The 24,956-nt window shown below is 40.0% G+C and overlaps 3 protein-coding genes across 4 annotated transcripts; 1 reads left to right on the forward strand and 2 right to left on the reverse strand.

The window, feature by feature from the left end:
- Positions 1 to 246: 246 nt before the first annotated feature.
- Positions 247 to 11,405, reverse strand: LOC140366174 (dysbindin domain-containing protein 2-like). Of its 2 annotated transcripts, none has more exons than XM_072452847.1 (4): positions 11,263 to 11,405; positions 2,027 to 2,173; positions 986 to 1,129; positions 247 to 915 (listed from the first exon to the last, which is right to left on the reverse strand). In XM_072452847.1, the coding sequence occupies exons 1-4, from the start codon at positions 11,285 to 11,287 to the stop codon at positions 680 to 682; spliced, it is 552 nt and encodes a 183-aa protein (XP_072308948.1). In that variant the 5' UTR covers positions 11,288 to 11,405; the 3' UTR covers positions 247 to 679. The 2 variants fall into 2 exon arrangements, with proteins under 2 accessions (XP_072308948.1, XP_072308947.1); XM_072452846.1 differs by having other exon boundaries at positions 2,027 to 2,176.
- A 4,274-nt stretch (positions 11,406 to 15,679) lies between these two features.
- On the forward strand, positions 15,680 to 17,127 carry LOC140365517 (ataxin-1-like). The gene is made up of 3 exons (XM_072451989.1): positions 15,680 to 15,821; positions 16,256 to 16,543; positions 16,761 to 17,127. The coding sequence occupies exons 1-3, from the start codon at positions 15,720 to 15,722 to the stop codon at positions 17,073 to 17,075; spliced, it is 705 nt and encodes a 234-aa protein (XP_072308090.1). The 5' UTR covers positions 15,680 to 15,719; the 3' UTR covers positions 17,076 to 17,127.
- A 1,409-nt stretch (positions 17,128 to 18,536) lies between these two features.
- LOC140365515 (bone morphogenetic protein 7-like) lies at positions 18,537 to 24,323 on the reverse strand. The gene is made up of 7 exons (XM_072451988.1): positions 23,920 to 24,323; positions 21,839 to 22,028; positions 20,602 to 20,750; positions 19,375 to 19,575; positions 19,066 to 19,139; positions 18,866 to 18,976; positions 18,537 to 18,757 (listed from the first exon to the last, which is right to left on the reverse strand). Exons 1-7 carry the CDS (start codon positions 24,311 to 24,313, stop codon positions 18,608 to 18,610), a joined length of 1,269 nt encoding a protein of 422 aa, XP_072308089.1. The 5' UTR covers positions 24,314 to 24,323; the 3' UTR covers positions 18,537 to 18,607.
- Positions 24,324 to 24,956: the final 633 nt, after the last annotated feature.

Consider the following 24,956-nt stretch of genomic DNA (forward strand, 5'->3'; position numbering starts at 1 on the left):
TGAAATACAATTCCATCAGTTTTTGTTTATTGGAACAAAAGTTAGGGTAAGAAAAAAAGCAGAGGCCCAACCCCAACCACTCAATTAATTTCATAATAGTAAGAAGTTTATTTTATTTTTCCAAGGACAGTGCAATATGAAATGGGGATGAGAAAGAAAAGGACAAAGCCAGAATCAAACCCACATTGCTGTCCATCGAGAAGGACCATACTATTACTATTACGTATTTTAATGAAAAACAAAATGGCTCTTTTAGTTTGCCTTTATTCATTATTCTTACAAAAAACAATCTTGCAAATCCAGCCAAACACACACTTCCTGTAGCATGTTGTGTGTACATTACCTCAAAACAAATATAATACATTTATATACATGTACTAAATGTTAAAAAAACGAAACATTTGATGTTCATGTATTTTATTTGAAAACAAAATATATTGATGATCTGAACTTTTCTCTCAATTCATTCCTTATGATTTATTTTGTTAGGATTAAGAGTTATACTGTACAGAAAACAAGATCCTTCAAAAACATGTTATTGCCAGAATTAAAAGGCCTGAACCAGAACTAATCCTTCTATTTACATTCAGCCCACACATTTTACACAATGTGACCTATCAATCAATGAAATGCATATAAAAATGAGACACCACAGTCCACTGGAGCTTTATCCAGTCTCTCACAAAGCTCTCTTTTCTGTGGACTTGGGCCGTCTCTTCAATGTCCCACTCTTCTCCTGCTCCTCATCGTCCGAGTCCTCTATGGGGGAGTGCGCTCCGTTGGCATTCATGTTCTGGCTGTCCCCCGAGGACACCGAAGACGTGGACGACATTCGGGACTTGGAATCGAGGCCCACCAGCACTTGCCGGAAGAGCCCATTGCTGACGAGCTCTTTGTCGTTATTGTTGCCTTGCACTGATTGAAGAAAGATAGAATAAATGACAAATGTAAGACTTTGTGCGACGTGTGTGTCTCGTGTTCGTACCTGGCATTGGGGCAGTGTGAACAGGTTCTTCTTCACTTGAGCTGAAGAACACATCTAAAGCGTCTTGGTCAGAAATGTCGATCAACTCCATCTGGTCAAGCAAGTCCACGTTAACTTCCATAGATGAGATACTGCCGATAGGTGCTGTGAAAATATGAATAATTGTGCATATTATGAAAGACAAAAACAACAGGGGTTTATTTAGTCCGACACATTCTTCTACCATGGCTTCATTCCCGGATTGTTGTAATATTTTATACAAAACAAAACATGACCTGTCCTCAACTGGTGGCACGCTGGCAAACTCTACACTTTACACTAACACTAATGTCCCCGTAGGAAAATGAGTCCTCTAGAATTGATCTTCGGTGCTGCTGGAGAAACCTGCCAGGAGCAGCAGGGACACGTCTCCTGATCTTTGAGCCTGGCTTGGTCAGGACCACTTTAGCTGGAGGATTTGACCTGTTGTCCATGTTTTGGGTTCATGGGGGAAACCAGAGAACTCAGAGGAAACCCACCCAGACACAGGCCCGAGTTTGCATGTTGAAAAATAGGTAAAAATCTTTCACCCACAGTAGAGTCTCTAGACCTGGTTCATACAGGTTTACTTTTTTATTATATGGTTACTATGATAATGTGACTCCTGTGTGTTATGTTGTGACCCATGATAGAGTGTTACATTTGCAATCTGTGGTTAAATAGATCATTATTGTAATGATGCTGCAGAAAGAGTTATAGTTTTGATATGAAAGTTAAGGATTGAAATTGGATGGTGTTTGCTCCCTGACTGGTAAGTTTTGTGCCTGAGGTTTCTACTCCCATGCCCTGTCTAAGGACAGGGCATGTTGGGACAATTATCCATTTGCTCATTTCCAATGAATATTGTTTAATCTGCTTCTCTATTTCACTGCCGCCCTTTGAGGCAACTGCTGTTGTGACTTTTGGCATTACAAAAAAAAGAAAGAATTTATTATAGACAAGTGTCAAAGCGAATGAACAGAACTGTAAATTCAAAATGGTCTGGTTGATCTCCAAACTCACGTCTTTTGTAGTCCCTGATGCTCAAATGGGCCGATGACAGGTAAACATCCACATCATGTTGGAAGACCTCTTCAAAGAAGCGTTGTCTCTCTCTGAGCTTGAGCTGCTGATCCACATCTGACACCATCCTCTGACTGCGCTCAGGGTCTGCTGAAAGAGAGGCCAATTATGACAGCGGTCAGCATAAAAAGTCACTAAAGCTGCACAAAATCATACACGTAGTGGGGCTTTTACTTGTTTTTTGTTGGCTACTGTTATGCATACTATTATTTTGTACAATTATTTATTTGTGTTATTATTTACTTCTACTTCAGTCTGTAATTTGAGGGAAACTCATATTTGTGAGAGTGTATGAATGCATAAAATAATAAAGCAATAGCGTTCAGCAGAAACTGGTGTGGATGTGGCTGAATATATAGCCAGCAGAGGGAGACATTTAGCTGTATTGACGAATTAGTACTTAATTTTGTAACATGTTATAACAAAATTAAGTACCAATAATAATAAAATAATATTTTTAACAAAACAAACATTGAAACGAAAACGTTCAAAGTGGAAAATGTAAATCCTTTGAATTCCTCAATGACATGATGGATGCCCAAACACATCACAGTTAATTATGATTTGATCGTGAATTATGTTCTTCTTCTTCAACTTCTTTCATTACAATTATTGACTTAAATGTCTTAACTAATGCCCATGTTACTTAACATAATTTTCTGATTGATTAGCCTTCGTTTGAACTTGCAGGTAGGAATTCAAATGAAAATTAAATGTAACACGTCAGCCTCATTCGAGTGTTTCATTCAGGAAAAACATTCAGTTGTCGTCATCTGGACTCTGTTTTGGAAAAAAATAAGATGTTTCAACTTTCATCCAAAAATCATTGTTAATCTGCAGACTGAGAATGACTTTTGAACGATGACCAGATGATAATTAATGAATGGAATAAACAGCACTTGCACTATGGACTTAAAGAAGCTAGTAAAGAAACACTATAACACATAACATAAGACAATATTTGTACAATATAGAGTTGGGGGATTGCATAAAAATGCTTTTACCAGCAGAACTGAGCTAATTGGATAATGCGGCTGAACTGGGTCCACACTGGGAATAGCATAGATTAAGAGAGAGAGAGAGCAGAAGTCATTTGTCTAAAAATACATCTGCTTGATGGAGACCAGAAACTTAGATGTTTACATTAGTTACATTCCAAATCTTCTCAGTGTTGACTGACGGAACACATTTCTTTAACATAAACAGTCACCACAATGAGTGTGCCTGCTCAGTAAAGGACCGGTGCTGTGTGTCCAGTCCAGCCTTCCTCCTGGGCACAGGTCAGACGAGGAGGGACGATTGTTCTTCTCAGAGCAACCATATTATTGTAGTATTGTTTTTAAAGAAAGTAAATGCTGCAATAAAACTGCCAAACTAAAATGTGCAGTCGGCTTATCCTCCAGCTAATCATGACCAACTCTGAGACTCTGCGTTTACTCACTGCTCCTGAGAGCCCTGGTTTAAGGACGAAGCATTGGTCAAATTACTCTAAATGGAACAATTGTCCACGCAAAATACAAAAGAATCCTAGTGGAAAACTTTGTTTTACTTTGATTGTATTTACACTTTGAAGACAGATGCAGTTGAACCTTTACACATGAGCCATTGGTTTTACAGCTCCAGCAAGAGCAGCACAGGCCAAAACCTGACTAAAAGAAGAACACGAACAGTCGATCAGAAAAGGGCACAGCACTAACTGCTGCTGCTGAACGGTTGTCTCCATGGTTTACTGGGGAAAAGGGCTTAAAATAATATCTACAATTATTGCTATACATATTATTTCCCCTCATTATACTTTTCAAATGCATTATCATATTGTTTTACTCATCCAGCTCGATTGAGCTGGATTCTAGAAAATGTATCTGACATGAAAAATGCCCAAATTTGTTTATGTATTTTTAACATGTATTCATTCATAAACATTGACAATAAAAACACATAACTGCCAAGAATACATACATCTCCAATACTTGGAGATGATAATATAGAACGTACAGAGAGAACTAGTTCGGATCCCACAGCACTGTAAAACTGTGGAAAAGCAACCTTGTTTTGTCATTGGATCACAATCTTGTCCACAGTCAGAAGGAGTGAAGGGCGCAGTGCTGACAGAGCAGCTTGTCATCAAGTGTTAGAAGTCAGCAACTTGATGTGAGTTTAAATAATAGGAGCCTGCTTTTGAACCTTGCAATTTGGGAACAGCACAATAAGGCAAATATGCAAACGCCCAGCAAGTGAAAGGGTTGAGACAAAGTGATTACTGATGTTTTTTTACACAGGTTAATGATGATTGATCGCAGCATTGATCTTTTCCACTTAAAGACTGAAGTCTGCAGAGAGCCAAAGGTTATTCAGACATTGATTTGTCTTCCCTCTCCAGCTCTATAAAGAAATAAGTAATTTGACCACACGCATATACTAAACCAAAATACCAAAGTTAATCAAATAGTTAAAAGAAAATGTGCTTTTGGAATATACTATATCAACTATACGCTTATTCAAAACATCTGTAATGATCAAGAAATGTCACAATTTGTGGAATGGGAAGTCATAAAAAGTCAAACGCAATTAGTTCTGGTGACACAAATCCTCTTATTTATTAATTTTCTTCGTAAAACACAGTAAGATGGCTTTTTATTAATTTCCTGAACATTAACTTTAATTAGTGCCATGCATTTTACACCACAAACGTGTTCCACCAAACCCCAAACGTCTTCTCGATTACATGGAGATACATTTGTTATCTTAAGTTAGGGCACAGGACCACACCCCTTTCACGCCCCTTCCTGCGGCTACACTAGTCATCCAGGTCACACACATCAGCGTTTGTGACTTCGAGCCCCTTTGTCCGACCCTCTTCTAATTATTCTAGTTTATCTCCTAGATGGGGGTATCGAGACCAGGGACACTACAGCCCTCATCGCCAGAAGCCCCAAAACCACATCCATTTATGTAAACTCGTGTTGTTCGTGTGTCTCGTATGTCAATAAACACTTTGCGTCGTAGGTTGTCATCAATCATATCATGGACGATGTAACAGCAAATTACAAAAAACTAAATTGTAAATATGTTGTACGGTGCAGAATTGACTGAGCATGTCTTTATTTTCAGCCAGACCAGCGCTGAGTTTGAGAGCATACTGTAAGTCTTTGTTGAGGTGAGAAAAGCAGATGTCCTTCTAATGAGTGAAACAGACGGATACAGATGGAGATGATGCCCCTCCCCACGGACGGTCAAACCCCGCCTCCTCTGTCCCGGGACGAGCACAGAGAGAGCCCATTCACAGTGAGACAAAGACGAGATGTAAAAGATTGGGACTAATGCCAGTTTTTAGGAAATAGCCATGAATGAGCCATAGAATGTGTCTAAATTTACCCAGATATTTACAGGAAATGCAGAATCTTGAAAAGCATGAAATGTCTGTCGACTTCTGGGGAAATTCCAGCACACGGTTTTTAAGTTTGCCCATTCGAAACTAGGGATGGGCAATATTGACAAAATTAATTAAAATAACATGATATGGACATTATATTATTGTAATCCATCAGAAGTGTGTGAAAACGTGGCTGAAAATATCATGGTTGAGTGAAGAATTGTAGAAATATAATTTTACTTTATATAGTGCAAGCTTGTTATACTTTTCTAAATTTGATACGATTTGATTTTATACGGCGATACTTTCAATATTCTTGCACATCTCCAACAAAATCAAGATTTTAAACATGATGTTGATACTGAAGGAGAGGCTTTTTACACAATACCGATGTTTATGTCACAAAGATAATAAAAAACACATTTACTTTGGGAGAATAGATAGAAAACTAATCGCTGTTTCTTTGACATTACTTTGTGATCTTATAATAGTTCTGATAGAGAGCAAAAGGTCAAAAATTGTCCTATTGACGTAAATGACTCAATATCCATACTAGTTCAAATGAGTATATTTTTAATTCTAGTTTTAGTGCCCATTAGTATTTGGGTATCGGTACCTTTGACTATTTGATACGCATAGAATAGATGAATGTCTTGAAATCATGATATATTACAAAGCAAAGGCCAAATTACCTACTGTATAATTACACAGTCCCTCGCTGCCATTTTTTTGTAATTACTTGTACTTAAGATCAGAAGTTAAATCACTAAACGTCTGAGTGCACACTTATTGATTGTAAAAACACGCCGCATGCAATGTTCACTTTCCTCTCCTGAAGGTTCTGAAGCTGCTCAAAGTAAACCACCAACAGCAGCAGCACATTGATCTGAATGCTACAGACAGAGTTACCCACAGCCCCATTAGTCCATCAGTCCCAAGGTGAAAACGAGAGCTTCGAGGTGTGTACTCTTCAAAGACTGCGAAGGTCAGAGCGTGATACTTTCAACTGCCTTCCCAGAGTCATTTCACCCATGGAAAAAGCCCTCCACTCAGAGCCTTTGATGACTAGTAAGACAGAAAAGGAACCAGCACAGCAATGAGTTTGGAGCTGAATGTTTGACTACTACAGGACGTGCCAAGGCTTTTCCTGGGAACCGCTGTCCCTGCACAAACGGATGAGGTCACTCTTTTGAAAGCAGCAGCCCCGATGGCGGTGTTGAGTGTTGATGCCATCGTCCAATCGGGTTTGGAATGAGAGACTCCCTGTGAGGAGCCATGGCAATGAGACAAGTGCTCTCTGCTTTGTAAACTGTTTAAATGAGCGCAGAGTATTGTACAAATGGCAGACTTCTTCGACATGGTGGCCTACTGTCAAATTACTCCTTCAGATTATATAAAAGTGATCACGCCTGAGATGTCGGAAAATGTAAATGTACATAGGCTTACTTTAGGAGGCACTATTTACACCGGGTAAGTACCTATATTCCCCGGTACCTATAGTCCCCGGTATCTATGTTCCCCGGTACCTATGTGTACATATATTCCCCGGTACCTATGTTCCCCGGTACCTATGTGTACCTATTTTCCCCGGTACCTATGTGTACCTATGTTCCCCGGTACCTATGTTCCCCGGTACCTATGTGTACCTATATTCCCTGGTACCTATATTTCCCGGTACCTATGTTGCCCGGTACCTATGTTCCCTGGTACCTATGTTCCTCGGTACCTATGTTCCCCGGTACCTATATTCCCAGGTACCTATGTGTACCTATATTGCTCGGTACCTATATTCCCCGGTACCTATGTTGCCCGGTACCTATGTTCCCCGGTACCTATGTGTACCTATATTCCCCGGTACCTATATTCCCCTGTACATATGTTTCCCGGTACCTATGTTCCCCCTTTTCTATGAATGGGGGAACTACACAAATACTAGAATAGGCTAATTGTTCAGGTTCCACAGCCCCAAAAGTTGTACATAAATGTATGGTTTTACAGCATAAAAAATAGCAGCATATAACCCTAACTTAAACCCTAACCCAGGTACAGGGGAACATAGGGCCGACCCCATTTATACCCATACACAAGCCACAATTACTAATAGGGGTTTTTTACGTTATAAATGGAAACACACAGAGCTATTTTGACATGTGACAAATTGCATATATGACAAATTCCACAATCTAATAAAGAAAGGTGAGTTGTATCATCTCATAATGCTTCAGTTTCCATTGCATCTTGCGCAGTGTGACGTTGCAATGGCCTAAACGCTGGATTTGAATATTTGCATAAAGCTAGAAACATTTAAACTTTTTACTCTAAGGCAGGGAATTTCACAGATTACTCCAGCAAGTCTCAAAGAGAGCGAGGGAGTTTAATTGCATTTCAGCACTTCATTCAGAAAGAGCAATTTCAATGCCTGATATAACACTTAAAGATATTGCGACTGCATTACAAAATATAACTTGAATAATATAAACCTTCTTTATAGGCTTAGAACCGGCACAATCTTAAGCAAGTAATTCTTCCCATTATAGAGGATTTGAGAGATGAAGTCTAATCTAGTAGTCTCATGACAATTTTGAATAGCACAGACATATTTGAACACTGTTAAATGACTCCTGAGGCAACTCTGTATGACAACATCAAGACTTTATGGACAATACTGCCACTGTAGAAAACACGTCATATAGAGATATTAAGCATCCATATGAACACTAAAACAACCTTTACACATGTATAGTATAACAGTATAATGGAGCGATAGAATCTCCCACACCATGTGAACACAGCACAGGGGATGGACTCATTAGGTAGAAAAGTTTATCTTGTTATTTTATCTTTGCTCCAAGCTAAAGATCGACCCCGGCCTTCTCTTGCAGGCTGTTAACAGTTTGCAGCTCTTGTGGTAATTAATACTGTGTCTTTGGCCTTGAGGAATGACACTGTAATTGGCCGCATAATGAAGCTGATAGTTAAAGCGCACTGAAGATGTTTAAGCCTTCAATCTTAAAAGCTACCCTCTGTGTCTTTCCCTTCAAAGGCCTCTAAATAGAAAATAGCCCGGGTTAAGTGAGCAGACAGGTGGTCGCTCAGTGCATCTGCGCCGTTCACAGTGTGTCGCTTTTATTTCAGGACTTCTCACAGCTATCATTTTCTCATCCAGAAGCAACACATTAGATCCAAAACACAGTGTGTCACATCTTTTTTTTTTTTTTAAGATGTTTAAAAATAAAAGAACAGAAAAAACAAACCAACATGACACTAAAAAGTATGGGTCAAGATTATAGGCTGGTTTGGCCATTGTCTAATCATTTTCCACACAGAGACTATTTGGTATTTATCCTTAGATTCCAATAGATTCTGGTAGTACTCACAAACAGCATCAGGATATTCTGACCAAAATGTTTAAGATGGTGGCCATGTAGGATAAATCGTTTGACACAATTAGGGATAAAATTGTGAAAGGAAAGATCCCAATTTAGCAATCGCTCACAATTACTGACGACAAACAAACAAACAAACAAACAAACAAACAAACAATACAGACATGGAAATTGTTATTTTCTTTTCATTTCCAGTGACTAATGCATACCAGCTTTATAAAATTAAACTTTCTGAATGAATGTGTATAGTTAATGTGACATAAACAGCCAGGTAAAAGCGCTCTTTGCATTTAGGCTTTTTTTTTGGAGTCTAGTTTGTAATGATATGACTTAATTATGATAGATAGATAGATAGATAGATATAGCCTTGAATTGTCAGCCTGGGAAAAAGTTTGGTGTCTTAGTGGTGTAGGCCTCGACAAATCCCTTTAAAGCTGACCCAGATAACGATGAGGTGGTTTGCGCATCTTAATGAGCAATTTAAAAGAGATCGATCAATCCCACGTTCTGTCTACAAAGCTTAAAGGGCCCATCTTTACTCACTTGAATGAACCACTACTGCTTTAGCGTTAGATCCATACCAGCATTTCACCTTTTTTAACCTAAACCACCAGATTCTTTTTATTACAATCATAATAAACATAATCATTTATTGAATTTTTCTCATTAATGACTCAAATGCAGAAAACGCAATGACAAAATGATAACATAATAAATATCTATTACAATTTACAACTTTTACTCAAGCTAATGCCATTTCAGTCTAATCAAGATCCAATTGTTTCAAATCATCAGCAGATCTACAGCTCGAAAGCCAAAAGAACGTGGAGTTAAATGACTTTTATAGGTAAATTTCATGAACTAAAGTCTCTCTTCTAAATGTTCATGAAATTAACACAAAAGCCAGTTGAAGGGAAGAAAAAAAATCAGTCAATATGAGCAAAAACGTATATCTCTTTTTCGCCCACCACAATGTGAAGAAACAAATTGCAAAATCAATTCAGTCCACTTCATCTCAAGGACTAATCTGTTCATCCAGCTTTAACACAACTATACAATTTCTTTTAGCAATCCGCCTTCTTATTGATATTGCCAAGATGAAATACCCGTGATTACAGCTATTTCTTATCTATGTCTTTATGTACGACTGCGCTGAGTCACCGGCGATGCTCGCAGTGAGATCTGGTCCATCCACAGTCAGGACGACAACTCTTTGGCTCAGTCCCACAACAAGCAGCACCAGCGCCGGGCTCAGCAACAGATGGGAGCCGTCATGTTGAGGGCTATAACCGCTGATCTGTTCAAGCCTCATGAAATCGCACCGGGACTGACTCTATTCCCTCCTGAATGTGGGTTTGTGTGTCTGTGGAACAACAGGGGGCAGGGCCTGATTGGATAGAGGAACACAATCCCATTAGAGGCAACAGATTTTCGTCTGGAGTTGTGTGGTGGCCCTAATCCAACAGAACCGGCTGAGCGCGCTCGATATTAGGGGAGCATTAGTCAGCGCGATGATTCAACATTCTTGAGGGGGATTTGGGCTGGAACAGCGCTTTCACTTCCAGGAAGCATCCCCACAATAACACATTTAATGGTTGTATGATGAGTGAGAGAATTGAGATATTAAATAAAAGGTACAAAACTCATTCGATAATGTACAATAAATGCTATAATTTCCACGATGACATAACAAAATGACCCACTGAACAAAGTTAATGGAGCTTGTTTCGCTGTTCGCTCATCTCTATCTCTCAAAATGGTTTTGTATATAAAGCATAACTAACATAATAACATTGTGTGGATTTAAAACAATAAAAATTACACTGAGAAACTAAAATGAATCATTTTGGGTTCGTTACTTTCCTTAACCAAACAAATGCATAAACATATTTGTGGCTTCCCAGTTGGTCAAAACATACAAAGGACTTTTAATTCAAGTAACAATTTCACAATAAGTTCTAAGGTTATCTAGTACATGCCTCAGGACTTACTGGGTCAGTTTGAGGGTGAACTGAACTAAACTATAGTTGGAAGCCATGTATGACCTAAAAATGTCGCGTTATAGTCCCTAAATAGATCAAAGAAACCCATGACCCAATAAAAGGACACTTTAGCCAAGTTACAGTAGCCTTGATTAAGTCATAAAAGCAGAAAAATACTTAATGCTAAAATGAAAATGCTTGTCTCTAGAAGGCTGCCAGTTTTCTAACACGGGTCAAGGGTCAAGAATGCAAGAAATATTAGTTATTATGTCATTATTAGATAATTCATATTGAGCCACAAACTCCCTGCACTTCTAGTTCATTCAGTGAGCATTTCAATGAGTGCCTTGACAGTATTACCAAAGATGGACAAAAGAGGGTCACTCATAGAATGTTCACAGCGGTTCTACTGCCTGGATCCCAGCTCATACTCACTTGGCGGGCGTGTGTTGGAGCTCATGTTGTCAGAAGGTCACGGGAAAACCAGGTGGTCAACGAGTCAGACGGCGGTGGTCATCTCCCCGAGCACTTCAGCGCTTCAGCCGCTCCAGACTGGCCCTCCAAATGGCTCCCTCAGCAGCTAAAGAGGAGAGGAGAAGTTAGTGTTGGAGAGGAGCGGACAGTCTGACCAGTGGGTGGGGGGAAGGGGAGGGGCTTATGCAACTGTGCAGCATAATGCATGGAGATGGCTTTGTTATTTTTGTGCCCCCACTGTGACTTGGGTCTGATTGCAATCTCAAAAATCCTGTTTGGGGAGGATTAGTCCTAATGTCTTTTGTGATTTTTGTCTGGATTTAGTTGTATGCATGTAATGATATCATAGATTTAGAATTCATTCATTTTAATACATAAACCTAAACGTTGCATGGCAGATTGAGTACGTACACATGAAGCAAAAGATCACACTGTAAATTTTAAAAGTTTCAAGACTACTAAATAAACACTAAATAAGTAAGATTATTAAGCTTATTTGAAGAAACCTTGGTAAGTAAAGTGCACTTACTGTACTGGCAGATAATTTAACTTATTCAAAGGACATTTTTGCCTAAAATAAGTGTATTTGTCTAGTTTTAAGACAATGTGATTTTGCACGTGAGTGGAAACCTTTAATATAGTGGGCCTACTACTAATGTACATACCTTTACACACAATATATTAACAACGGGTGAAGTTTTATTTTGTGCTTGTTATATGGAATCGACCTGGACCAAACCATTTATTAACAGAACAGATAAGTACTTTATTTTTGGGGTGTATCCTTGAGCCAAAAACTGAAATAATGAGCGACCTTATTTAAGGATAGCAACAGCAACACACCCCATCCCATAAGAAATGACATGTTAACTAACCAGGGTTAATTGTTATTTAATAAATACATGCATTTTGGTGCACTTACCCAAGGAAAATGTGGCCACCTCTTCGAATCCAGACCGCGGTGAAGTTGTGTGGAGACTAATGATAACACCCCAAACACAGATCCCAAAACTGTACATTCATACACATGTACAGCAATATAATACAGTAGTACAACACCACCACCACCACCACCACCACCACCACCACCACCACCACCACCACCAACAACAACAACAACAACAACAACAACAACAACAACAACAACAACAACAACAACAACAACAACAACAACAACAACAACAGCCAGTCACATTTGAGTTTGGAATTCAAAGCAACTTAAATGAGTATTCCAACCTAAAACATGCTCAGACCGCCCTCTGGTGGAGGACACATCACACGCGTTTGTCTGAACCTGAAGGCCGTAAATCAGAGGTGTCCAATCCCCTTTCACCGAGGGCATTTTGAAACTTATACGGAGCAGAGGGCCACAGACAACCCGACAATGAAGTGAGCCATTCGAAATGTTGCATTTGTGTTGTTTTGATGCGCCTCCACACCTTTGATAAGACTTGGAACATTAATATTAGGTTGGTATAACATGTTTGAATTGTTTTTTGTTGGCCCTCAGATCAACAAAAAATGGTCTGAGGGCCGCATTTGGCCCCCGGGTCACCGTTTGGACACCCCTAGTAGTGCATTTGCTAACCCTGCAGCAAGTGGCAGATTCATTCAAATTAGGTACTGTGTCACAAAGCAATCCATAGTCTTAAGTTACTAAATGTTTTTTATGTTGTTGTTTTTTTTTACAAACATTAGTTTTTGTGAATTTCAAGACCACTTGTCTCTTTCTTTCTAGTTTTAAAATCAAGCACCACCAGGAATTGATCCAGGTAATTAAGTTAACCAAGTATTATGTTGCAACCTGTAGCAAATTAACCCTAAACCTTTTATAATACAATATTTAATAGTTTTATTTTAAGAAATACAATATTTATTTATATTTGATATTTTAAAACGAATATTATTGTTTGTTTTTAAGTTCTTATGCTGTTCTTTTCATGTACATTCTTTGTTATAAATAGGTAGATGTGACTCGTGATTGGTGAAAGAAAAAAGGTCACTTTGTAAATGTCATTGGCTAAAAGGAAAAAGAGGACAATAATAGGTGTAGTGCTAACTGAACATGCTGTGAATCCTCTGTAATTTGTGTAGTACATAAGAGGCACTGAGAGTGTGAGTGGGCAGAGGAAACACAAGATGACTCAAAATGAGAATTCCTCTTCAAACTCCAAGTCTCTGCTACATGGGTTTTTCAGAGGTTTATCTACTGAAAGCAAAATCAACCAAATCAATGACTGAATAAAATGGCCATGAGGCGAATACCAAGTTCCTGTAGTTGAGAAGTAAAAGTACAGCAGTTGAGACCATACTCCAGATGAATTACCTTGATTTTCTGCTGAAGGTTACACTGAACAAACCACTTGCACAAAATCAAGTTCTTACAGTTCAAACAAACCTGGAAACACAAGCCACAATGAAAGTACTATGGATAAAAATATGAATTGATACAGATTATTTCTAGACATAGGACCTGTGCATTCTTCAGCATCAGTTTGTCCATCTTTCATGTTTTTGTTTGCGTCCAAAGTGTTGGTTTGCCACCCTCACAGCGCAAGGTAAAATGCCCAAGCATCAGACATTTGTACTGAACGCCTACCACAACAGTCTTATTTCTAATTAAACTCCCAAGTGTGGAAGCTACGCAGGGGATGGATGTGAGAGGGAGGTAATTTGAAGGAGAGACTGAGCCTAGCAGCCAACATACAATGAGAAGTTCAAATGTGAGCGACTGATAGATGGAGTCAGAGAGGAAGAAAACAGAGCTCTGAGCTGTGTCTGAGAAAGGTTAACAGGACTGGCTGAAGAGAGTAGGAGTGCAAAATGAAAAAAACGAGTAGGCGGGAAAGAGAGAGAGGAGTGTCTACTGAACTTGTTTGGATGTTCATTCTGCTGCCTTCACCTGCAAACAGCATGGTGCAAGTGCATGTACCAGACAGGTGTGTGGAGGAGCTGTCTGCACCACGAACATATCTGAAGATGTCTGAGACGAAGAGACAAGAATGGATGGAGCAACCTGAGCGTCTGCCAAAGTACTAGGTGAGACTTTAACCAATGCTCTTGTTTTTCTGAATAATGTAATCGACTCAGATCTACTAATATCATAGATGGCATTTGAAGTCTGTAACGCACAGCACACAGATGCAGATGCAGATGAGCAGGATGTTATTAACAGTTGATCTCAGAATAGGAAAAAAACAGGCATATCTGATCATACTGGTGACCAGGCTTGTAGCATTTGAATTATTGTACATGATATTTATAGGCATATAAAGCATCACGTTGAAAGTAAGCACAGGAATCTCAGGTCAGAATGGTGAGTATATGAGAATCTTCACTCCAGGTAAGAAGTGTATTCTGACTCTTTGTATCACGTTGTTGTGTCTGCTGCATCTGATTAGTGCCTAATGGTTATATGAGTTGGTTATATTTAGCCTGCACTCCAACATGGTTGGTGAGCAGTGTGTAAGTCATATGAGGAGGTCTTTCCAGCACAAAGGTGTGGGACATCACTTATGACCCATTAGATTACATTTCAAAATAACCTTGAAATACAAGTGTAACCTATGTAACTATACGCCCACCCCTGGAATTTAGTTTTCCATATTTGTGCTTTGCTTTCTCACATCAATTGAACAGAGCTGTACTTTGTTACCATAGCAGCACATCATCTTAGCCCCATCAACATGATTGTCGGCTGAAGGTATTCATTTGATGCAAGTACTGGAGCTGATGGTTGCATTGGCTATAAGAGGCACGTGGAGAACAGAGAGCAAATGTATGGCTCCAGCTGTGCCCTCGGAACCTGTGGGAGCTGTTGGTTTATTTGGTGAACTTTGTGCAGGTGTCATTTCTCAGGTGGTAACAGTGCAATAATGTGTTGCATTTGGGGTTACTGACTACAAAATTGTGTAAAGTATATGTTCTTTTTTTTCAGGAGAATTCAAACTTCAGTGTTGCGGAAATCCAACAAGAATAGAGACTGAGTCCAGCTGAGCATCAACAATATGAGTTTCTCCTTATACCCTCCTCTAGGGCCTGATAGCAAAAGCCTGCCCCTGAAGAAGAGGGACCAGGGACCAGACTCACCTTCTCGCAATCCTCAATGTGACGGTGCCATCTTTAAAGCCCCCTATCCATATAAAAGACACAGCAGCCCCTACAAGCCTGTTCCAAGACGGGTGCAACCCTTGCGCCATTCGTGGACGGACCTTTCCAACAGGATCAAACCACACGTCCTGTCAGCATTCACAGACTGCAGACACTGGACAGAGTTCAACAACGTGCCTTCTCCGCAGCCATGGAGTCCATTCAATCATCAGCTGTACCCTCACCTTTACGGACCCACCAACTATGTACAGCCAACATCTGTAAATGCTCCTCATTGGGAGAGGAAATTACAACATGCCAACAAGGAGATGCATGGAAGGAATAAAGGCCTGTACATGCACTTAAAAGACATCAAGTCTACACTGGAAAACACAAGACTTACATATTTGAGTTCAAGTGCACTTAAATCCGTAAGTACAATATATTCTGCATCCAGCTGCACTAACACAAAGGATAGATTATATAGCTTGTTTGCAATTGTCTTGTTTTTCAATCCAGACAAATACAGGATTTACTTTAAATTCTCGCTTTTGGCTCACTGCATAGATTAGAACAAGATAAGATAAGATAATCCTTTATTGTCCACACATGGGGAAATTTCATTGTAATAAGAATAAGGACTTTCATTGTGGTTTGTAAATTTTTCTTGACTATTGTCAATTAATTCCTTTTACAATATATATTGTATGTGTGATTAGTGTGTATTAATCAACAACTTAACAATTAAGTATTAAATATTTTTTTTATTATAATGTACTTTATGTCTATATATTTTTGAGCTGACATTATGTAAGCATATCTGATTCATTGACCTTTTTGCTTACCTTGTTCTCAATTACTCTAGAGAGAAAACTTGAAAGTGAAAAGTGTCCGTCTTCAGACCCCTCGTCAGCCCCCCACTCTCACCTCTCTGCCGTGGCTGTTGCCACATTTTGAGGAAGGCTCTTTGATCGAGCTACAGGACGGTCGTCTGCAGCGGGTGGAGAACCTGCAGACAGAAGACTTCTTGCTGGGGGCTCTGGCCTGTCCAGACGTGCGCCTCAGCTGCTGCACTGTGCAGAGAATCTGCACCTTAGAGCCGCCCCCTTATGTGTGTCGCCTGCTCCTCCTCCTTCACGAGCCACACTCTCAAGTGAGCAGCAAATAAGCATTATTATAACAATATTCAAACCATTTGTCTGTGTACAGTATAAACTAAAGAGATAACCATTGGTTTAGGTCTATAGTACAATGCGTCCCCATGTGCACATTGTTGTGAGGATAGATTACTGTAAATCTCTTCTAAATGAGATTATTTCCATGAGTCCATGAGTTTGTCATAAATATCAGAACATTTGACTCCCCTGCAGGAGTTGGTGGATGTTTACATGGAGTACCCCTTCTTTGTGTGGGACCGGGGCTGGTCGTCATGTTGCCCCCAGAGGACGGCCCGTCTCTGTGGCCTGCAGTGTCGGCAGCTAAGTGTGGGGGATGTGTGCCTGGCCCTCACTCCTGTCTCGGCTCCATGCCTCCTGGACTCAGCCTCCCTGGAGCCAGAGATCCCCTCCGGCGGGACAGACAGGTGTGAGAAAACCCTGCTCCCCCCAGGCCTCCAGACATCACCCACTGGGGAGAGCAGAAGACCTGAGGAGGGGCGCAAAAGGCACTCTTCAGCCCCTAACTGATAACCAGGCTTTAAAGACATCCAGGACATATGTTTCTAGAGTTTAAATTTAACTGTACGTTTTGTGTACATACGAAGTCTATTTTTACCTTATTAGTAAATACAAGTTGAATGCCTGACTTATTTGATATATCTTGCTTTTATTATTGTTCATCGTTGTATGTGAACTGAATCATTAAAGAAAGTTCCTAACCTGAGAATTTTGTTCACTGACTATGGCATTAAACCTTTTCTCATTCTGATTCAGAATTTATCATACATTATTTCCAATTGTCAGCAAAGTGTGCAGTACTTTTGAAGAAAACGTGTACAACGTTCCCTTTATTTGAAAACATAAAAAAAAATAATGATAATCAGCAAATAAAAGAAATACAACTTCTACACCAAATGAAATAAATTGGAAATGTTTATCAGCTAAATCTTACAGATTAAATAGGTGGTTGGTTGTTGAAGAATTGTTGAAAGTTACTTATATTATTATTATTACTAGCCACCTTTATTTATTTATTCCCCCCAGAATTTGGGTGTACACTGTGTCAGGAGGTGAGCATTGTCATTTAGTAGATGTTTGGAATTAGACGTTTGATTAAGCAATGCGCTCAATAGTTTATTACATGAGAACTATGATGAAGTGTGTAATGTCTGAGAGTTGCCTGAGTGAAGGCCCTTGTAAACGTCTGTATTGTTTCAGAGAGCTTTACTTTGTATGCATTAATTCTGAACCTCTGTCATGAGCATTCCAGACTTATAAAGACTTAGACAAATAAAGCGATTTCCTCAGGTTATGAAGCGTTTTGTATTCCTCGTTAAAACATCCTCACACAATTCCCTTTCAAACAACAGTCAATCATACATTATCAAAATCAAGCTTCTACCTGTTGTTAACGTTTTAATCCTTTTTTTATATGTCAATAAATTGGGTCATTATCTTTTCTAAAAATGCTATTTTAAAGAATTATAAATATACTATCAAAGGGAAAATAGCGAATGCATATATGTATATATTTCAAATAAACCAAAGCTGGTGTATTTTGTCACACACAAATGTTGTCTATTACTTTTAAATACGTGGAAAAATAGACAAATGAGCCTCTAATGTGATACAATTGTGCCGATAAGCTAATATGGGACATATTTACTCTGGTGTTAGGTTAAAGATTGTATTCCATCCAAGGTAACAAGTAAAGCATAACAAATTCTGTACAGAATATAATTAGAAAAGTAGTTTTATTAAACTTGCCCACATGTAGCATTGGCCAAACAAACAGCTGCACAGTGACCCCTGCAGACAGTTACAGTAATATACTGTATCTGCTCTGTAATGTTGGGCCCAGTACCTGAGCAATGTAACAAATCATCATTTTGTGCATGGATTAGCTTTGGTTTTGTAGAATTTAACCACGTCCTTTTAATGTGCTCAGACTTAGACAATAAACAGTTCTGCTCTGGCCATGTGAAATAAACTATCAAGTCCTTCTCTTTGTCCATGTCTTGCTATGGACCTTCTCCCCCAGAGGAGAGAGTGCAGCGGGGTCAGTGACAGCCACATGCCCGGACCACCATGTTGCGATACTTCTTGAGGATGACATTGGAGCTGTCGTCAAAGTAGAGCACTGAGATGCCGTGCAGCTGCGTGGGTGCGCAGCAAGGCTTGGGTACAGTCCCAGGGTTTATGAAGTGTACCTACAGTTAGACAACATTAAAACACATTAATACTATGGCTTTACTGTAGTCCCTGGGATAAGATTAATGCAGACGGAAGTGGGTATTCTTATGTTTTTCACAACTTACCAATGTTTGCACAATAGCATGATTCGTGGCATTCATGTAGGAGTTGAGAGGAAAGGCACATTCCCCATCACAGTAATATGCTGCATAGCCCTCAGGAGCAATGATCCAATCCTGACGCAAAGAAATAAATAATACCACTAAATAAGGAACTATAGAAAATGGTAGTAGAAGTAGAAACTGCATTTCAAGAACCATCTTACCTGCCATCCCAGATCACGGAAGCTGACGTATAACTCGTGTTTCTGACATCCAGTTTTAGAAAAGCCAAGTGTTTCTGCAATTTAACAAAATGCAGGTTGAGAAGCTTTTGAATTGGAACATAATCCACTGCAATGAAGAAGCAAGGTACAATTTGAACAATAAGAAATGAGTTATACAACTGTCAACCATTCAGTTACACATTTGGTCCGTACAGAGGTGAGACAGAAACCACTGCAGATTAAACCCACAACCTTTTTTCTGGAACACTTCTACTTGCATATTTGAAGGAAACCAATTCTGAAACTCACCTGTCGCAGCCTCTACTGCCTTCAGAGCATCCTGGACTGTCCTCTGTGCCTTGTTGCGGTGGGAGTGACGCCCCCTGTGGGCTGATCTGACATTTCGCAGGCGTACTTCATTGGCTTTGAAGAAGGCGACCATGAAGGGCTGTTTGTCCTGGGACCCTCCAGCAGTCACGAGCCCCGCCAGACCCGGGCTCCTCCTGCGGCCTGCGGCAGAACAGAATGTGGCGTGAGACAGGAATCGCCGGTGACCACGGAGGCCCTACAACAAACATGTCTGGAGCATATTTTCATCCATCCTAATAAGACCACAGTCACCACTAGTGAAAATTGGAGCGAGAAAACCACTTGAGCAAAGAACATGTGCGCTTTTTATTGATGCTGCATTCATTTGTTTTTGTATGGCCCGAGGAACTTGTGACGATGGAAAAATATGTTGCTGACATGACCAAACAGAACATACCACCATATCCACATGCCATTGACTTATATATTATATACTATATCATCATAAAAGTATCAATTCCAACAACTATAGACCGCAGCATAAGGCTGTTGAGTTGCAGGGACAGTTTATTCTTTTACATTGTGTTAATACTGTATTTTCCGGACTATGTCGCACCTTTTTTCATAGTTTGGCCGGGCGCGACTTATACTCCAGAGCGACTTTAATGTGATAATATTCATTATTTTCACCTCACCGCATGTCACATGTTGATTATTTTCACATAACAACCGCAAGAGGGCGCTCTAGTTTCTAAGCGATGCAGAAGAAGAATCCGCACTTCCTCTACCTCCGGAGTTTGTGGAGTTGTTCAGAAGTGACACAGAGGAAGAAGAATTCAATGGATTTAGTGATTTGGGATAATACTGATGCTTTGGTAAACTTGTTAGCATGTTCTTTATGCTATAGTTATCTGAATAACTGTTAATATGTTACGTTAACATACCAGACACTTACCAGTTCTGTCTGTGCGTCATGTAGCTGAAGGTGTTACATTAGCATACGTACACCTATTTACCATGTTCTCTCATCTGTTAAATTGCATTTCAAGATTAAATGTCTGTTCCTGTTCTTAAATTTCCCCCAAAAATGCGACTTATACACCAGTGTAACTTATATATGTTTTTTTCTTCTCTATTGTGCATTTTTTGGCTGGTGCGACTTATACTCTGATGTGACTTATTGTACGAAAAATCCGGTAGTCACATTCAGGTACAACAGGTACTGACCGTGGCTGTCCTCCAGGACCAGGTGAAGTCCCAGGTTGTGTTCAGGATTGAGCAGCCACAAGTTGCTGGAGGCTGTTAAGTCAAAAACCATCCAGCCGTCTTCATTTGCCCACAGTTCTCTTCGCTCCAGCAGCAATAGCTCTCTCTGGCTGTGGAAATAATGAATTACAACAATTATTACAACCAGCATTCACACAAAACTAGCAAAGCTTTAAATAACTCAAAGAGATTCATGTCGGCCAGTAGTGGTCACCTGACACCCCATTTTCTGCTCCCCCCTTTGTCATAACATTTAAAATATTTTGCCATTTTGAAGCAATTATTTTAATTATTTTGCAAAATTAAAGGTATGAAAACATATGCATGTGTGTGGCATGTTTGAGAAGTGTCATGTGACTTCAGATATATTGTAATAAGCGATCTAAAACAATATGTACATTATCTGTGTGGTCCCATAATGGAAACACTGTGGTTGTGAGGGTAGTTTGTCTTTTACACATTTTGTTTTAAAATCATCAGTTTTGTAATGTGTGGAAAGTATGAAACATCAGGCCGTTACTTGCCCCGTCTGTAGTTTTCTGACCTGTCTATGAATAACAATAGGCCATTGTCTCTACTCTTTTGCACATCTAAATACTGCAAATAGCCATAGGTGCTTGGCTTAGAGGTTAGACTGTTAATTCACTTACATTGTAAATATGTGACTGGTACAGAGCAGAGGGGGTCGCAAACCCATTTCAGGGGGTCCACAGGTATGCAGTGGTAAATGTAGCTTTCTACTTGGCAACCTAATTAATTAATTTAGCCTTATGTCCTAAATATGAACTCAAACATTAGACATAAAGCTGCCAATACTTCATCATTCAATCATTTTGTATGTTGCCTATTTTTTGTGTTGGATTATTAATATACATATTATTATTTAGTTAAAGATTGGCTACAGAAAATAAGAAAATAATCATATTTAATTACCTTAAAGTCCTTTCAACTCCCAAAAATCACTGGGGTCTTTGCTGTTTATTAATGGCATCACTTTTTTGAATAATTGTGAAAAAATAACAGACAGAGAAGACGTTGAATTTTGTGCTAAGTTTTGTTTCAGGTGGATAGCTCAATTAACTCCAACTCTACAGACCTGCTCCATTTCAAAGGCCAATAGATGCTGCTTCTGAGGTAACATTTGATAAAAAAAAACTATAGTGCAGTGTGTCATCTGCTTAAATTAACCTTACTGTACCTGTTTGTTAACTTGGGCAGGACTTGGTAGATGCTAACAGTGAACGTGTCATTTTCACGGTCTTCGTGCACAAAATCCTTATAGACTCGAAATTCTGCTGCGGTGACGGCTTCTCCTTCTGGAATTCGGGACAAGTCGAATTTGAACTCGCTCAGAAGCTGCTGCTGGTGGTGACGATCATTGTGTTCTACTGCAACGAGAAACAAAGTGGACACTTGATTACATCTCATCACGACGGTGGCAAAGAGAAATGTTTAATAATGAGTTACGTTTGTTTGGCCCACAATGCCGTGAGTACAATCAGATGTTGCTTTTATGATCTGTGCCACAACTCGGAAGCAATGTGGCCGAGAATGGAGAAAAGTTTGATTGAACTAAACATCACTTAAGCGCACTCAGGCGTACGTTCATGCCAGTGTGGGAGAGAGGAAACCCGCTCCTGGCTCCGTTTGGATCCCTGTTTAAATTACACACATGTGCCGACCACAAGAAAAGGCCCGTTAAGGCACTGGCCGGAAAACCACAGCAGCCAATGTACTTTTATAAACAGACTCATAGAACATATAGAGGATCTCGCAAATTCATGTGTGACTTAACTATAGTGGTGCCACCCACACCTCTGTAATCACTTTGCCAGGACGCCCTGATCACTGCTCCTGGGCACTGGCACGGTAAAGTGAAGCAGCAGTAGCAGTAGCAGTAGCAGTAGCAGTAGCAGTAGCAGTAGCAGTAGCAGTATTACTGTGGCAGAATTACACCCAGCACTGAAAAATACTATATCTATAACTCTCTGGACTAAACGTGTGTCTTAATTACTGGTCAAATCCTAAAATAAATGCTCAAAAGAGTTCCCCCTTAGGGATGAATAAAAGGAATTCTGATTGTTGTGAGTTCGAATCCCAACTCCAACACTTTGCTGCATGTCCTCCCCTCTCTCTCATCCCCCGTTTCACTCTGTCCTTTCCTGTCTAATAAAGCCTACGGGCAAAAAAAGAAAGCAAGCGATTCCAAACTTGCTAAAGCTTTCCTTTTGCACTTACTCCTGGTAAGACGATTGTATGTATGAGTCATGACAGCGATTTTTTGTCTGCTGGCACCCACAATGACATCACCATGACATCACCTTTCACCCATTCTGACAGTTTTCTATTGTTTTATACACAGCATCCTTCAAGCCCCAGTCTGTAAGTAAGTCTTCTAAAAACATCTCCAAACCAAAAACACACTGTTGTTTGGAGCTCCACATTCTGGACCTTGCTAGTCATTTGTTTGACCGCAATTAAAGCCGGGAATGGAACCAGGAGTGTTTTTATGAACACTATAATTGCTTGTAAGGACTCGGCTTGTTTACGTTAGGGACCATTAGCTGCACTGATCAGACCTCAGATATGCAAACTTCCCTGTGGGAGGCGTTTTAACACTTCACAGTGCTCCTGACACAAGCAGGCCACACAGCCAGCATCTGCCTTGAGTGGAGCAGGAGGTTAGCATCACTCTACAACTGAAACTGTTTAGCTATAAATTAATGAAGCTTTAACATACATAATGTCCCAGCTCATGGCTGTTAGTCTTACCCTAACCAGAAAATGAATAACTATATTCTCAGATCCAAAAGTCTTACAGATCTTATTTTAAAAAACAGTAGCACGTCAGCCAAACACACATAATGTAAGACAAATCAAAGAAAGTATTATTTAAATAGTATGATTCATGGTCACTCACTACACTCTGTTCACAGACACATTTACAGTTGTCAACTAACTGATTAAAGGGAAAGTGTGAGAAGAACCAGGGATGAGCACTGTAATCAGACAGGCACAAATAAGATTGTTGATGGGATAAAACTACTTATTTTCTTTTACATAAACGACAAAAAAATCAATCAAAATGCATCTTATGGTCTATTACTTGGGTAGTCCGTAGTCGGCTACATAAGGAGATTCCATATCTCAATGAAACTACTGGTTGAATAAAGGTCAATTCAGGATAGATATTTTGTAAATAATAATAACAATTGGTTCTTTGCTTTCTCAAAATGTTCAGAGCTTTAGTATTTACAGACATTGGAAAACATAACTCACCCATGTTGAGAAAACTCATAACGGTGTCTGCCTCATCCAGATATTGGCTGTCCTGCAGAGAGAGCGCTGTGGGCGCCTGGGTCGCTGCAGGTTTGTGGTACTCGAGTCCAGTCGTGTGCAGGTCCGTGGAGATGGTATGATACAGATCCAACATGAATATGGGCGCTGCGTTTTGTTTGGTGTGGACAAGCGGCCGGGGGCGGTGCGGAAGACCCAGGATGGACAGGATCTCCCGCTGGATCTCTCGGCGCTCCTGGCTCCGCAGCCGCCTCTGGATGAAGCTCGAGTGGACTTCGTTATCCATTGAAAAGTTGGAGAAAGCCACATGAGAGGAAAGCGCACAGTGGAGCCAGGAGAAGACGCAGACAGCCACGGCAAAATCGTTTGACATCATTTTGGCACCAACTTTTAGAGGCACAAGTCTAGAGTGTTCAGGTATTTACTTTACAACGCGTGTCCTCTACCAAAACTGACTCAATAGAAAACACTATTAAGAAATGAGCCGCGGACGCGTCCTCAGAGCGTGTGTTATCGTCAGTGCGCGCGCTCCACGGAGCCGCTGCTTTTTATTGCGGGTTTTGACAGAGGATGGAGTGGGAGGGGCGCGAGGACAGGTCTGAGCTGACTCAATTAAACGGATCAGAATCCAATAATGAGGAGAGGACTTTGTGTTGATAATGTGAGGCCTGGGTGTGGACTAAGTGCCTGTTTTACATATGTTTGCCGCACTGATTGTCGTGCGCAAATTTAGTCAAGAGAAAGGCCTTCTTTAACTTGTACTAAATACATATAAGAACTTGTTTATCTTGTTTATTTTCGTCATGATTTAATCATTTTTATTAGCCTGGTCTAATTTGATACTGCTGGCGTTTCCGCTGGTGAGCACCAGCTCCTCTCGCGCGCACGGGTGCTTCCACTTTGATGCTGTAAATAAATAGTAGTGATCTGATGGTCTCTCTCCACTATTGAAATGTATGTAGGGTTAAAGACAGAGCAGCAGAGTGATCAAAATTGGAGTAGTCATGCATCCAATATCA

This window comes from Eucyclogobius newberryi, unplaced genomic scaffold, assembly GCF_026437365.1.
Source record: "Eucyclogobius newberryi isolate DKJ021-1_F unplaced genomic scaffold, fEucNew1.0.hap1 SCAF_19, whole genome shotgun sequence".
NCBI classification, from domain to species: Eukaryota; Metazoa; Chordata; class Actinopteri; order Gobiiformes; family Gobiidae; genus Eucyclogobius; species Eucyclogobius newberryi.